Raw genomic sequence first — 15,133 nt, 5'->3', positions numbered from 1 at the left:
TTAGACTTTTATTTGTATCCTAACATCACAGTGGTAGTAAAGTAACATCCACTCTAAATTCATTATAACTCTTAAATTCTATCTAGAGTTAATTTAAAACTAATTATGTGTTAATATATTGTAGTCTTGCTTTTTATTGACTTAATTTTGCCTTATTAATAGATGCAAATAACATAGCATTGGTTCATCATTTGTAGAGTGATGATAATAATATTAAAAGCATAATATTTGAACTTGCCTCGGAGAATGTCTTACAACATTAGGTATGTAAACACCCTTGACTCATTGGAACATATTACAACTTTTGACCTGTAATATAATAAACTAAAACACTTCCATCTTCAAGGTTTGTTCCATACCAAGTAATGTTCCAATAACGAGTGTCCTATAGTTCATAATACAAGGCATGACACCCTTGTAAGAACAAGGTAGTAATAACATTATATGACTTGTTCAACAACATAAGCCTTTGCTTTAGAATGATTTGAGGCTATTCTTACACATGAAAACCTAAAAGCATGGCTTTATGAAATGGGGTTCAAACATTCATCCCTTGTAAAGCTCCACTGTTTAGAAGCTTCATTCCCTCTTCACTCATCTGCTGAACTTCTGTAGGGGATAAAATTCTGATGCAGCGAACACACCCCACAAATTCCCTACACATAGCGTTTTATAGTATCAGATTGCCACAAAAAAAAAAACATTATTAAACATAAGGTGTTGAATATCACACAATACAAGAGGTAAGAAACTTACTCCCAAGGATCATCCCCAACTAGCAGAACATCACTCTCATAATCTACATACACCAATTTCCATCCAGAACCTTTAGTGTCATTCAGAAGACCATCAAGTCCAAACATGCATTCAATTGCACGGATCAACTCCTCATAGTTCTTGAAAGTAGTGACATCAATTGATCTTCCGACAGAACCGGCCTTTTGTACCTGTCAGAAACCAAAAGCCATGATGTTGTACATAATTTAAGATGTTGAAGCAGATAATATAGGTGACTAAATTTCATGAATGTTATTCTCTACAAACCTTTGTGTAGGTTCGGATGGGAGCAGGTACTTGCTGCCACGAGTTATTCTGCAGAAAGCTGTTTTCATCAAAATCAACATGGCTTGAAGAAGTGCCACCTGAGTTGTCAGGGATGTCTCTGAAAGAAAAGGCGTGTGACTCAGTCAGACTTGCCGAGGTTATTTGAGATTGCACATCCTGGTTTGAACTCAAGTTGCCCATCATGCAATCATTTGGATTCTGAAACTCTCTCTCCTTCATTGTGCAAAACTCGTCCAAAATGGTGCTTGAAGTAGAAGGATCAACCACGGTGGTACCTACGCTGTTACTGACATCAACGTTGACACAAATCTCACTTTGGTTGTTGCTCTCAGCTGAAAGGCCCCTCAGACTGTTTGGACTTGGCAAGCCATTGATGCCATTGAACGTCCCTGGCTGACAGATGGAGGCTAGCTGGTCTGTTTGAGACAAAAACTTCAAACTCTTGACATAATGATCCCACACTTCATGGTTAGGTAAAGGGGGATTCACCACTTGAGGTTGAAGTGACGTATGTTCTTGCAACTCAGGTAAAGGTCCAGTTGGTCTGTTTGGCGTGGCAAAAGGTCCAGAGGAAGCATACGCCATCCATTCATCAATGTCTAGCTGAGGAAGCAGGCTATTTACCATAGCAGTTTCAGCTTGAGCCATGTCAATCATTTGAGGATGGGGCAAGGATGATTCTATCTGAGCTTGCATAGGCCATGGAGTAGATTGAGTGAGAGGAGTCTGGTTTTGATTATGGAAAGTCAATTGGTTTGCTAGGCCTTGCTGGTTAACAGGATTTGTTGGCACTTTTTCCATGTTGCACCCTTCCATGGAAGTGGAAGCATAGTCAAGCATATGATCAGGTGGTAATACCTCAGGTTCTAATTTTGGCTTGTCAGCGACTATCCCAGAAGGCAGCTCAATTTTGGCAAGAGTGTGCAACTTTTCAGGTTGATCACTTTTCAACAGTGATTGCATGTTTAGGGGAATAGGTTGGTCAGGGATAGATTGAGTGTGTAGATTTCTAAGCGGCATGCTATCTGCTGCAAGTGTGGTCTTCATCTCTTGCAAGGGACCTCTTGCAGCAGCAGATTCTTGTTGCATGGCCGAGAACAATGCTCCATTGTTGTTAATTATCTGGGGTTTGAAAAGCATTTTCATCAGGTGTTCTGAGTAGAGATTTGGCATTGAGTTTGGTAGCTCCATAGTTCCATTTTCTGGAACTCTCATAAAAGGTCTTCTTAACAAAGTCCCCCACTCATTTTCTATACCAATAAACATAACTAGTCATCAAATAGAAGATTTTCATTTACAAGGAAGGAAAAGAAATATAAGAAAAGAGACTTGCCATAAAATCCAGATTGCAATGGCCGTTTCAGACTTGAAGTCAAAGAAGGAAAGATAAAAAGGCTTTCAGGAGTCTCAATCTCCCAAACACTAACTCTATTCTGTTTATCACCACACCCTGGCTCATCCCACTCCACCTGTTCGCAGACAAATCATTGTTTTTCATAGAAGAATACATGCACACAATATCATCGGAACATACTACAAAGTATAAATGATAGAACATGAGCAGAACTTATTGTACCTGAATATTTCGCCATCTAGAATCAGGCCACCTCAGAGGATCCACATCACTGATGCCAACTATTGTACCCATATATCTGCAGAAAGGTGAAGCATGTGTCAAATTTTCATGCCTGTTTCGTAGTTAACGCTCATCACAAAATAGCTGAGCAGGCACATTTGGCTATAGAAAGATCCAAGCTTTCAGAAAATTACCTGCGCTTACCCGATTCTTCAGTCTCAAACATCATACCAAATCTCATGCCAACTGAGACCTGAGTCCCTAATACAGCTTTTCTGTATTTAGCCAGCGGAATAACAAATTCTGAAGGGCAAGCCCTGCAAAGTAGAACTAAATTATACACAACAGAAAATAGTGTAGAGGGTGTGTATGAGGACGTTAAATATAAACCTTGGATTGTAGAAAATAGTGAATGGACTTCGATTAGCAGCGGCATGAGCTGCAGCAGCAAGCACACCAATGTGCATGCTATCTGCAGAAAGCACTGATGATGGCAGTGTTGTTTGTTGACGATTAACACGCCTCACACCAACTCGCAGTTGCGATTTCTCATCCCTAGTAACAATAACATCGTTTTTACTATGAAGAAAGTTATGAAGGAATGCTTATTGAAGCCAACAATTAAGCAGTTACCTGATGAAAAGAACAGAATCACCAGCTCTGAGTCTTTTTGAGCCTACGAACAAACTCCACCCTGTTGTGAGAAGGTGTCTCTTTGGTTGACCTAAGGAAAATTGTCAAAAATAAAAGTGAGTCTTTCCTTAAGCAGAAAGCTGCAAAGCCAAACAATAGCTTGTAACAAAAGAGAAGCACGAAATGCTTAACATGGAATATAATATAATCCACAACAAAACACCCATTAATGTTTTCTAACAAAGCAATAGATAGATAGATTTCAATAACAAAAGCATACTCACCCCTGTAGATATGTCTAAATGTCCAGGTATTATCATGCAAATCTCGAACAACAAGTTCTTGAGTTGGGGGTTGAATTGTGTAATCCTGAAGTGAAAATAAGATGGGTCAATAAAAAGACAATTCAAGTACCGAATTTTAGCAAGTACAAGAAGAACATGATTTGCAATCAGCTGGTGCTGCAGCCATACCAACGGAGGAAAGAGCTTCTCTGCTGCCCTGCGTGGAACCGAAAAGCCGCCGTGTGTGCTCGTGTCACTGGCAGTCAAAGTTTTGCAGAAGAACTCAGTGGGGTGTTTGCTTGGCTTTAGACCAAAATCAGATATGGGAAATGCTTCTTTTTCCTGGCACAGAGAAATCCAAATCCAAATTCAAACTGGGAAGAACGAACGATAAACCACAACCAACCCTCATATTTACAGGCTCGATAAAATAGATTAAAAGACTGAAACTTACAGAATTCAGTGGCTGGAGACTCATTTGAGCGTAGATTTCATCTGTCTCTTTGTCTGCCTGTCATAAAATACAGAAAAAAAAAGGTAAATATTTGAATTTGAAATAAGCTTTTGAGGACTAATGCAAGAGGTGGTGAACCAGCACACGACACTCACATGAAGTGTGACATTTTGGACTTGACACAGCAACTGAGATGGAAGATTGGGATAGTTTGGAATCTGCGACGTTGCTGTCCTTCTGGTAGAAGCCGCCACCTGTTCATATATTTAGAGAAAGGGAAAAACAGACACACATGCTTCAGCCAACCAAAACAAACGAAGTCACATTCTAGGTTCAACATACAAAAGAAACCAGTGAGTTAGAGATAACAAAGCAAGGTTAGAAGAAAACAAATAGCACTTGGAAAGAAAACAAGAGATTGATTCATTCATTCATTCACCTGCTCACTGTGTCCCTGAGGGAAGTAAAACACAAGACTTCCAACCTGAGGTAATGAAACAAGAGGGCCTGCACAAGCATGCCATAACTCGGAATTCAAAGTCTTTCTGACCCCTGAAAAATTTATAGCATCAAACATGTCTGTCATTAAAATGAAACCAAAAGGTAAAAAATGATCTTCCAACAGGGAAAATGAAACAGACCAGAATGTTCCTGCATTTCTTTCAACAGTTTCATCTCAGCCATTAAAGTTTGACTCCCAACAACCATTCCTCCTCCAGCTCCAGCTCCAACTCCAACTCCAACTCCTCCAGTTTTAAGCTTTTCTTCTACGGAAGCCATCATATTGTATTGCTATGCTGTACCACCCTCTACGTCTTCAACTGAAACCACAAGAGGAACCTGTGTTTCTACGTCTTCAATTCACAAGTTGCATACCCACCAAACAAAAACTCTCCTTTCTCTCAAACCTTGACTCACCATCCCATTAGGATGAGGAGGAAGAAGAGAAGAGAAGAAGGGTCGACGTTGTTAATATGAGAAGAATCTCATTTGTGTTGTTGTTCTGTGGGAAAACAAAGAATCCAAGCTAGCTGAAAAGCAGACCAAAACCTGTGAAAAAGGCACAGTGCAGATCTTTCTTTCAAAGGGTGGGGCTTGACACAAAGCAACCGAAATAAAGGCCATCAAAGCACGCGGACCTAAGCATGAGTGTGGCTTGTATTATTGGGTTTGATTTGAGTACTACTTGTGCGTGCCTTTTTTTTTTCCTTCTTTCTATCTTCAAAAGAAACCAACCTTTCAGTGAAACCACTCATCACCCTGACGCTGATACTGTTCCCTTCTTTCTTTCGCTCTTTTCAATTTCTCAAGCACGAGCACAAGCACCAATGCCAAAAACCAAAACCTCCTTGTCTCTTCTCTCTCTCTCTCTTTGCTTCAAAGAGCAAGTAGTGTGCATGCTACCAAGTCCTACCCTTTGCAGCTTTAAGCTATTTATATCATTTAAATAATTAAGACCAAAACAAAAAACTAGTATACTTGTATTTAATGAAAATCAGAAAAAGTGAAGCTAGTCTATAACAACACGAAAACAAAACAGTACACACTATCACCCTCACCTTAGCTCACAGGATATGTAATCACTACCTTTTTCATTATTCAGATTCTTTAACATTTGATTACGTTTGATTTGATTCTACCTAGTTTTTCAGCCATCTCTCTATTAAAACACCACATTATTTCGCCACCAATCTACGATCAAACACCTCTTTTATTTATTTCTTCCGTTATTACCTTCTTTTGAGACACACACACAGACATCTGTGTTCTGTTCTTTAATATTATGCAGCAGACACTCATTCCATAACAGAGGAAGCTTAGTTAGGTACATTATGTTTGTTTTAAGATAATAACAGTAATAATTATGATTATTGGACATTTTACTGTTTATGGCTCCTTCATTATATTTTAAAATTATCATATTTCTTTTGATTTCTTTATCTTCTTTCTCTTATTCTCTGTTATCTGTATTTCATTAACTCTACTATATTCTATTCTAAATGTCTTATGTACTTTAATTCTTTTAAATTCTTCCAAGTGTTGGGTACCCTAAATCATAGAGTGCACTGTACCTGTCCTTTGAACATTACATCATTTTTTTTTTCTCTTTTTAAGGCATCTTCTACCTGTTCATTCTAATTTTCATGCATTAAAAGTTAATGACAGATAAAAAGATTTTTGTAAGCATATTGTGTTCATGACACATTAGTTTGGTTCATAAAATGCGTAGTATTTTTTTTTAAGGTTTAACAAAGTACATAAATGTTTTTTATTTGAAAATAAACAATAATAATAATAAGACAAATAAAAGAATTAGTAGAAATTATGAAGTGAAATGATGATTGATTGATGTTATAGTCAATAACTGACAGAATTTATAGTTCTCAGGTATTTTCCTAAAAACAAAATTTGTGTGGTTTTCTAAGAATGAAATGATGTGCAGTCTATTCTACTCTATTCATTAAAAAAAAGAAAAGAAAAAAAAAAAATATATATATATATATATATAATTTGATGAAAGTAAAATAGGAAAAAAAAAGGAGAGAGAAGAAATAGTGTTAGCACCTGATGTTTGACCGATCATACGCGTGCGATTCACGACAAACTAATGAGGTGAGAGTGTGAAAACAACTTCAATATTTGAATGACACGTGTCAATGTGCTGTCTATTTACTCACGGCGCCGTTTTCCACATTTGACATTCTACGTTCACTCTCTTTTTGACCTGCTTTTCCTTTTATTTTTTTAAAAATTACTATTTATTTCCCGTAGAAAAGGACTTGTGCTTTAAAAAACATGTATTTTCGTAAAGAATTAATCTCTTTGTTCTGGTTTTTAAATTTAGCATGATTTTTTATCCTTTTAATTAGAGAAAATAATTTGGTCTGCCAGATTTTTAGAAATTATTATTTCAATTTCTTTAATATTACCCTACATTAACCACGTAATAACTTGATATTACATATGCCTGTTTTTTAACAACCACTACGTAAATATTTTTAATAAATTTGAAGAAAAAGAATTCTGAAACCAAAAAATTAAAATTAAAATTAAATCGTGTACAAATATTTTGTTACTCGAAAATATTTTTTCCTAGCTCTTTATTACTTTTCAACAGTATAAACAAATTGATGATAGAAAAGGAATAAAAAACAAAGATATCTAAGTTGAAAGAAAGTTAAAAATAAGAAGATTTTATTTGTTATCAGTTATTTTATTTATTATTTTATGTATGTAAATTACATAATAATTGTATTATACTCGAGTAGCCGACCGTTTGAGGGGAGTGTCATTCTCACCAACCAGTAATCCAGTGATCGCGAGACAGGTAAGATGGATGTCATTAATAGCCGGTCAATATATTAGAATACACAAGGGACAATTTTTTCTAACTGGAGCGTCGGAGTATTTTTTGCAGGACCACCCCTGGTCGGGAGGACAATTTAAACACTGGACGAACGGATTGTCATAGTGAAGGTCATATCTGCAGGCATAAGAGATTAGGATTGAAGACGGACAACCTCGGACCCCAATCAAACCGAAACGATAATTATTATATAAAATATTTCTACTCTTATATGTAAACAAACAAAAAAAATAGATGTAAAAGAGCTTTTTTAGATGAATCTCGTGTTAAAGAGTGATAAGAGACTTGATGGAATAATAAAAGATGCAAAAGAAGAAAAATTAAATTCTTTCCTAGCTTATTTAAATGAATAAAATGGTTGGATAGGACAATATTTTTGATCTATAAATAAAAAATCCAACCCATAATATATATATATATATATATATTCACTTTAATTCAATCCACAGAAGAAGAAAATGAAAAACATAAAATGTACCAATTATCTTTGGTAAGATAAATGAGAAGTGAAATTAAAATGAAGATTATAAAATTGGTAAAGAAAAATGGAATAAGTATGTAGTTATTGTAGGTTTGTTGAGAATGACATTATACTTACTAGGCTATTTTAAGTGACTTGTGTGTGAAGAATTGCATTGATTATCTTGTAATGCAACTTGTGTTTAATTAAGATTTTAGACTATGTCCATCTTTTACGGCAATTCTCACCACTATAAGTTAATATATTCACAATCCACGTATCTAACATAGCTTTTCCTCCTCTTTTCCAAATTTAACTATTGTGTCATAGAACAACATTAAAAAATTGTCTAAATTAATGTTTATCATTGCTTTTTTTAATGCTATTGTTATCTTCTTCCATTGGTACTTTACCTAGCTACCATCCTAGCAACATTATTCCCTACCTAATATGGAGATAAACTCCCTCATAGTATTGTTTTTGTTTAATGGATTATTTATTTATATACCTCTTCCTTTTCGTCAGATAAAATAAATGTTTTTTTCTTCATCACACCTGTGTTTATTCCCAATTTAATTAGCATCTACGTGATAGTAAAAATATATAAAGTAATACAATCATTTCACCCTCTTAAAATTGTTGATTTTAATTTATTGTAAATGTATAATACATTGTAAAGAAATTGTGACATAGTTCTTAAATCTACTGGTCAAAAGGTTGAAATAAATAAATGAAACAAAAAAAAATAAATATATATATATATATACACACATATATATTAAGGAATATTTTTAATTATATTATTAGTCTTTAATAAATTTAGAAATTTTCAATTTAGTTCTTATTAAATTTATGTAATTTATTAAGTTTTTAAAATTCAATTAAGTTTTTACAATTAGATATTTCTGTTAATAACATGACATAACAATTATCTTGCAACGTTATCGTGTTTAAATATCGTCACATAATGTTTATAGTTATATGATTTATAATTTAATAATTTTGTAATTACATAATTATATAATTTTATATTTACACACACACACACACACACACACACATATATATATATATATATATATATATATATATATATATATATATATATATATATATATATATATATATATATATATATATATATATATATATATATATATATATATATATATATATATATATATATATATATATATATATATATATATATTAATTTTACAATTTCATAATTATTTAATTTTATAACTTTATAATTTTATGTTTGTTTATTTTATTCTTTTGCAATTTTATAATTTCACAAGCTTGAAATTTTTTTAATTTTTTAATTTTATAGTGAATTTTTTTATTTTTATTTTATAATTTAAAAATTTCCATTTAATTTAAAAACAGTTTTCGTTAACTACAATGAACCTTTAAAGGAAATTTCGTCATCATGGTATCTTATTACAATGTAACATAATTGTCATGTCACATAATTAACATGGTAGTGCAATTTGTCTTTTTTTTTAGGTTTTGTTTGAATGAAGATGGTGACAATGGTGACGTCCCTAGCAGTAATGTTGTGACTGCTATCTCTTGGTTGTTCCTACGATAATCGAAGGTAGTCTAATGGTGGTTAACAACGTGGTGGCTTTGTGGTGATTTTTGTGGCATGATTAGGATGTTGTGTTTTGGGGCTTCGATGCGTGTAGATTGGTGGCATGAAAAGATGGTTAAAGAGATAATTTGATTTGTAGTGATTGGCAGTTGTGTGACGATATAGAGAAGACTATGGTTGTTGCTTAGGGTTTTGGGTGTGATAAGAAGAAATTAAGATGACTTAACGGACAACTTCAAAAGAAATTGAACAAGTCATTCAAACAGTGTCAACGAGTAAATTCTCGTTATTAACCGTTTTTGACAATGTCATGAAAAAAAATAAAATTGAACATAAATTATTAAAAAAAAAAAAGTCTCGTATTAAAGAAAGTCGAGTAAAATAGGGACAAAAAAGTTTAAACCTTTATATTATTATTTTTATTTGAATATAACAAATTTTACTTATCGATTGTCAAAAGTAAAATGTTAATGTTTTCAGTTTTGTATTTTTAATATTGTTGGAGACATATTCATGTTTTAAGTCTCTATTTTGATAAATTGATTGACGTATAAAACTTTTGTTCTATATTATTTTCTGGTATTTTACTAACTATGGTACCAAGAATAAAAAGAAAGGATAACGAATTTAAATATAAGCTCTATCTCTACGTTGAAGTTCTCCAACCTTTAAACCAAACAAAAATTTTACATGAGCCTTGAACCTATTCTAATCAAATTTTCATCACAGACTGCGTTAGCATGGAACTTTTATTTTCTAACGCTTTTTAAAAATCAGACATTTAACTCAATCCAATTTTGTGTGTTTGAATTATCATACGAGATATCTACTTTAATTATTTTTTGGATGACTATAAAAATGAAATTAAAAAGGAGCTAACATTATATTGTACGGTTAAGTCAATTTTAGATCAAATAATTTTTCGAATCAATCATACAATAGATATTATTACAAAATATTATTAACTGTATAATTTCGAACAAAAGACCTAACTATCAATTTAAAAGGATATTACTTATCAATTTAGACAAAACATAATTATTACAATTAGATCAACATTAATATAAATTTAGTGTTACTATAAGTTTATAGCTGACCGATCGGATAAGTGGTAAAATAATTGAAAAAGTCCGAGCAATTGACATGTCACAAAAGCATCTATTGACCGTCCGATCGATCAGTCAGCTATAAGTCCATAGTAATATTTAGTATCAAATTTATAAATACAAATTTGAAATAAAAAGATAAATGATCATATTTAATACACCTTATTAAAAGATCCAAACTATTGAATATACATTGATTTTATAATCAAAACATCTCCTCCCTATCCCCTCCCAACAATATTAAACTAAAGATGACAAAAGACAAAAAAGGAAAAGTGTTAGAAAACCCAAAACCATTACAGTATTTATGAGAGAATTAATCTCAAACATACACTTCGAAGTTAAGATTTTACATAACTAAAAAGTAAAACAACCAACACTAACATTAAAAATTTAAAATGACGTATAGTTAACCAGCAATGTCAATTTTAGGTATTAAATTGACTTATAATGCCATGCATGGTGTTCAAGTCTGTGAAGTAAGAGGAGAAAAAGACACTTAACAATATACACTTTTTTTTTCTTCTTTTCGATAGCCAAGAAAATCTTATACTATGTAGGCATACACATTTATATTTGAAAATTTCCAGTTTGAGGTTGAAGATGATGATTGGGAAGATGTCATGCGTCTCAATCATGACCAATAATTACCTCCCAAAATAAAATAAAATAAATAAATGAAGACTGAAAATGCAAACTTCATAGCTAAGAACTTTGCACAATCATGATACGGTTGTTACTTTTTCCTACCTATTTTTTACCAACTTCAATTCACTCAAATATTAAATTTTGTTTCCCCTATTACAATTTTAAACACAACCTCACATATTTTAAAGTATGTAGGAACTTATATTGATGAGAATTCAGAGAGAGATTTTAGAAACAAATGAATACCAATGAATATTAAAAAGTAAAATTGTGTAGAAATATTATTAGTATTGTATAAAATATCATAATAAGTGGTAAAGTGTAAAAGCACGTATGAAATAAGAAAAAAAAGAGAAAATGAAGGAATATAAAAATGGAGGAGAGAAGAGAGAAGGCTGTGAGATGCATGTGAAATGGTGAGGTGAGAGAGAGAGAGAGAGAAATTGGGTCCACTCTTGAGAATAGAATAGAATATGATAACATAGAATGGAATAGAAGAGAGAAATATAGCACAGAGCCCAAACAAAAAGTCACTGTGATGGAACCTAAGCATAGCAGAACCACAGAATACAGAAACACAAACAGAACAATGGTGCCGTCGTCTGATACATTGTTCCGACTTAAGGGAACATTGCCTTCCAAACCTTTTCATTTTCAATAATCCTTCATTATTAATATATTAATTACTTTTTAATCACTATAATAATCTTATCATAATCTTTTGCTTTTTTCCCTTTCCTGTCAAAGAATAACAAAAAGTTTCCTTTGCCTATTCTTCTTCTTCATTCTCTCCACTCACTATCTCTTTTCCTTTTAACTTTTCCAAACAAAAATCTATACTTCCTACACATTATTCTATACCATCTTAGTTTTGGATCTTATATTTAACTCAACAACTATATAAATTTCATTTCCTTCTCTATTTTTATTTAGAAATACTTTTTAAAATATGAATATATCATAATAAAAAACTATTCCAGTAATAACTGGAAAATAACCTAAATTTATCCACACCAAAAATAGTCTCTAAAATTTATGCTCATTTGTTTCTAAATGAATTTGAAGTTAGTGTTTTTGGAAATTTTTTACTTGAATAGACTTGAGGATTACCAATAAAATATAATATAAGTTGTTAGATACTATTTTTATTATAAAATTTTAAGTCTTATATTTATATGTCGTTATTTTTAATATATCACTTGACTTTTTTTATTTTTATTTAATGTTTGATTTAATTTTATATTTTTCTTGTTAGAAGTCTCGTATCAACTAAAAAAATAAATTCAATCTATAATATATATATAAGTGATGCAAATCATACATTACAAACGGATTTTGTGGAGTTGAATTAGACTTAAAGCCTACGAGCCTATTTTAACGATATTTGTTGGACATGTTGTTCCACCCGCTATCAGGTTGTGTCGTTATCGGATCATCCATATCTAATAAGTTTTATAATATATTTAACAAAATATATTTGTTGTACGTATATTACTTGACCACATTTCATTAAGCTTTATTGCTAGGTTTTGGACATTTCTCTATTTACATCAGATGTTAATATCATTATTAAGGATAAACCGAAAAGATTTATGACTGAGTTACGAATTATCTATATTAAATATCATACCACTTTCAATATAAAATTCCATAAAGCTTACGTTATGAGATTTTTCTATTTTATTATACATGTTAGTTAATTTTCTCATTTGTGTTTAACATTGAATTCTTAACTCAAACTTTTTGTATTCTTAATAAGTTTTAGAATCTTGATTTAGTCATCTGGATTTAGATTGTCTTTGTAATGTTCCACTTTAATGATGAAATATTATTTTCTCTATATATGATAGGTGGTAGTTAAGGGTTTATGGAGACAAGGAAACTAGCATGCAAATTCATTGCCCCATCTCTTAATTAGTGTTATTATTATTATTTATTTATGTGAATGAGATCATTGAAAATCTACACTTTTAACTTTTATCAAAAGTTATAGGATAAAGTTGAAGAAAGTTGAAATTGAGCATGCATGGAAGCAACCCCCCAACTCAATTATCACTGATCTCATTGGTTCTACCCAACACCATTGACTTATATCCTCCATCTTAATCCTTAGCTCCTTTTGTGTCTCATTATTCGGTGTGGAAGAAAAAACCAAAAAGAAAAAAAGATAATGCAAAAGCTGCAAGCTCAGTGGAAAATGGAAATTGCGAAATTTTGCTTTAGTGACAAGAGTCAAAAGGGCAATTGAACATCTACGCAACACAACTTCGTTTTGTACTCATAATCATTCTCGTTGTTTGCAAATAATGTTAAGATCAACGAAGCCCATCAAGATTGTAACCTACCATTAGTAAACCAAAACTTAAATCTAAATAAAAGTTTGACAGATTTTCTCGATATTTATATAAAGTTTACACTTGCATTTAGATTATCTTCAACAAAATTATATATGTTTTTGTATGTGTTTGTGTAAATATGTAACACATCAAAATAAAATTTTGCAAGACAATTTTAGAAAAAGAATATTGCTTGAGTGAAATTCACTTATCTCTCGCTTAGTAAAAAATTTGAGTATTTTGCAAGTGGATTTAACCTACTTGTACGTATTGTTGTAAAAATTTAGTCATATATCTTTGAAGTACTATCAAATATGAGTGTATAATACATATTTGCATGCTTATTATAAATGTAACTCATTCTAAATACCCTTACTTCATTATTAACTTTTCGAAATAAATTATAAATTTAAGTCGTTAATTCTGAAAATCAGAAGATATAAACTTGTTTTCCTTGTATATTATGTCTTCTTTATTCTTGTCATTGGTCCTATGAACTTTTTTACCAAATAACAATGACTTTTTCTCTTCTCATTTGGTTAATTTATCAATATAAAATATTATTTTCCTTAATTAATTTTATTAATTCTCAAATTTCTTCAATCAGCATAAAAAATTACCAATTTATTTTCCTTCTCACGAAAGTTGTACAATACATTGTCCACTTTTTTTCATTTTGATTTGAAGTCCAGGTTCTTCACCTTGTTTGTTTGAATCTGAAGGGCAAAACAAAAAATTAATCACTAACGATGTTTAACAGATCAGCCCAATAACTGACACAAAGCCCATGATGAACAGCGTTGTTTGGCGAGGCCCGTGTTCCAATGCGCCTTAGGGTTTACACAATTGATCCATTATTTGCTTATGCTGGGTTTCCAGGTTCAAATACCTTAAGGGGATAAACTTCTAATGTAAAAACTGGGGATAATATAATATTTTTAAAGCTAAGAAGAATTTTGTATTAATTTTTTGAAATCTTTTGTGAATAAATTATTAAAGTTATATTTTGAGTATTTATTGTTATATTTTTCATATTTTATATTTTACTATCTTATGTAATATCTTGAAAATAAACTTTTAAAGTAAAAGTAAAACACTTAAATAAACATCACCTTTTTATTAGTTTAATTTGTAATAAAAATACAATATTTATTTAAGTATTTTTATTTTTTCCTCAACATATATCACAAAGACAAAAAAATTTAAAATTTAAAGAATTAAATATGTTTTTAGTTCCTAAACTATCAAGCGATTTTTGGTTTCGTTCCACTTCGAGAGGTTTGTTCATTTTAGTCCTCTTAGTTTTGAAACTCTTATTTTTAGTCCTTAAAATTGAACAACGTTAATTTTTTGTATGAGGTGGCTAACGGTGAGCTAGGTGTATGCCACGTTTTATTCTTTTTTTCTAAAATATTTGTCACGTTTTTTCCAAACCCTTCCTTCTTCTCTCCCAATCACTCAAAACGTACGCTCATCTCTTTCACACCCACCATTGTTCCTCTCCTTCCATCATTGTTTCTCCTTCGAAACAACTTCCCCACAATGAAGCCACCTTCACCGCAAACCACCATGGAACTTGCGAAGCAGAAACCCAAGTCTGAGAATTG

The 15,133-nt window shown here is 31.7% G+C and overlaps 1 protein-coding gene across 1 annotated transcript; it reads right to left on the bottom strand.

The window, feature by feature from the left end:
• Positions 1-205: 205 nt before the first annotated feature.
• LOC108338397 (auxin response factor 5) lies at positions 206-5,435 on the bottom strand. Its single transcript, XM_052880850.1, has 14 exons — positions 4,654-5,435; positions 4,452-4,564; positions 4,168-4,266; positions 4,013-4,069; positions 3,748-3,900; positions 3,559-3,643; positions 3,275-3,365; positions 3,032-3,196; positions 2,836-2,958; positions 2,642-2,717; positions 2,399-2,534; positions 1,045-2,315; positions 757-947; positions 206-656 (listed from the first exon to the last, which is right to left on the bottom strand). The coding sequence occupies exons 1-14, from the start codon at positions 4,793-4,795 to the stop codon at positions 539-541; spliced, it is 2,820 nt and encodes a 939-aa protein (XP_052736810.1). The 5' UTR covers positions 4,796-5,435; the 3' UTR covers positions 206-538.
• Between the last annotated feature and the right edge of the window lie 9,698 nt (positions 5,436-15,133).

The sequence above is a fragment of the Vigna angularis genome, chromosome 7 (genome assembly GCF_016808095.1).
Source record: "Vigna angularis cultivar LongXiaoDou No.4 chromosome 7, ASM1680809v1, whole genome shotgun sequence".
NCBI classification, from domain to species: Eukaryota; Viridiplantae; Streptophyta; class Magnoliopsida; order Fabales; family Fabaceae; genus Vigna; species Vigna angularis.
Note: the sequence above shows the minus strand (reverse complement) of the source record. Positions and strands in the feature narration are given on the sequence as shown.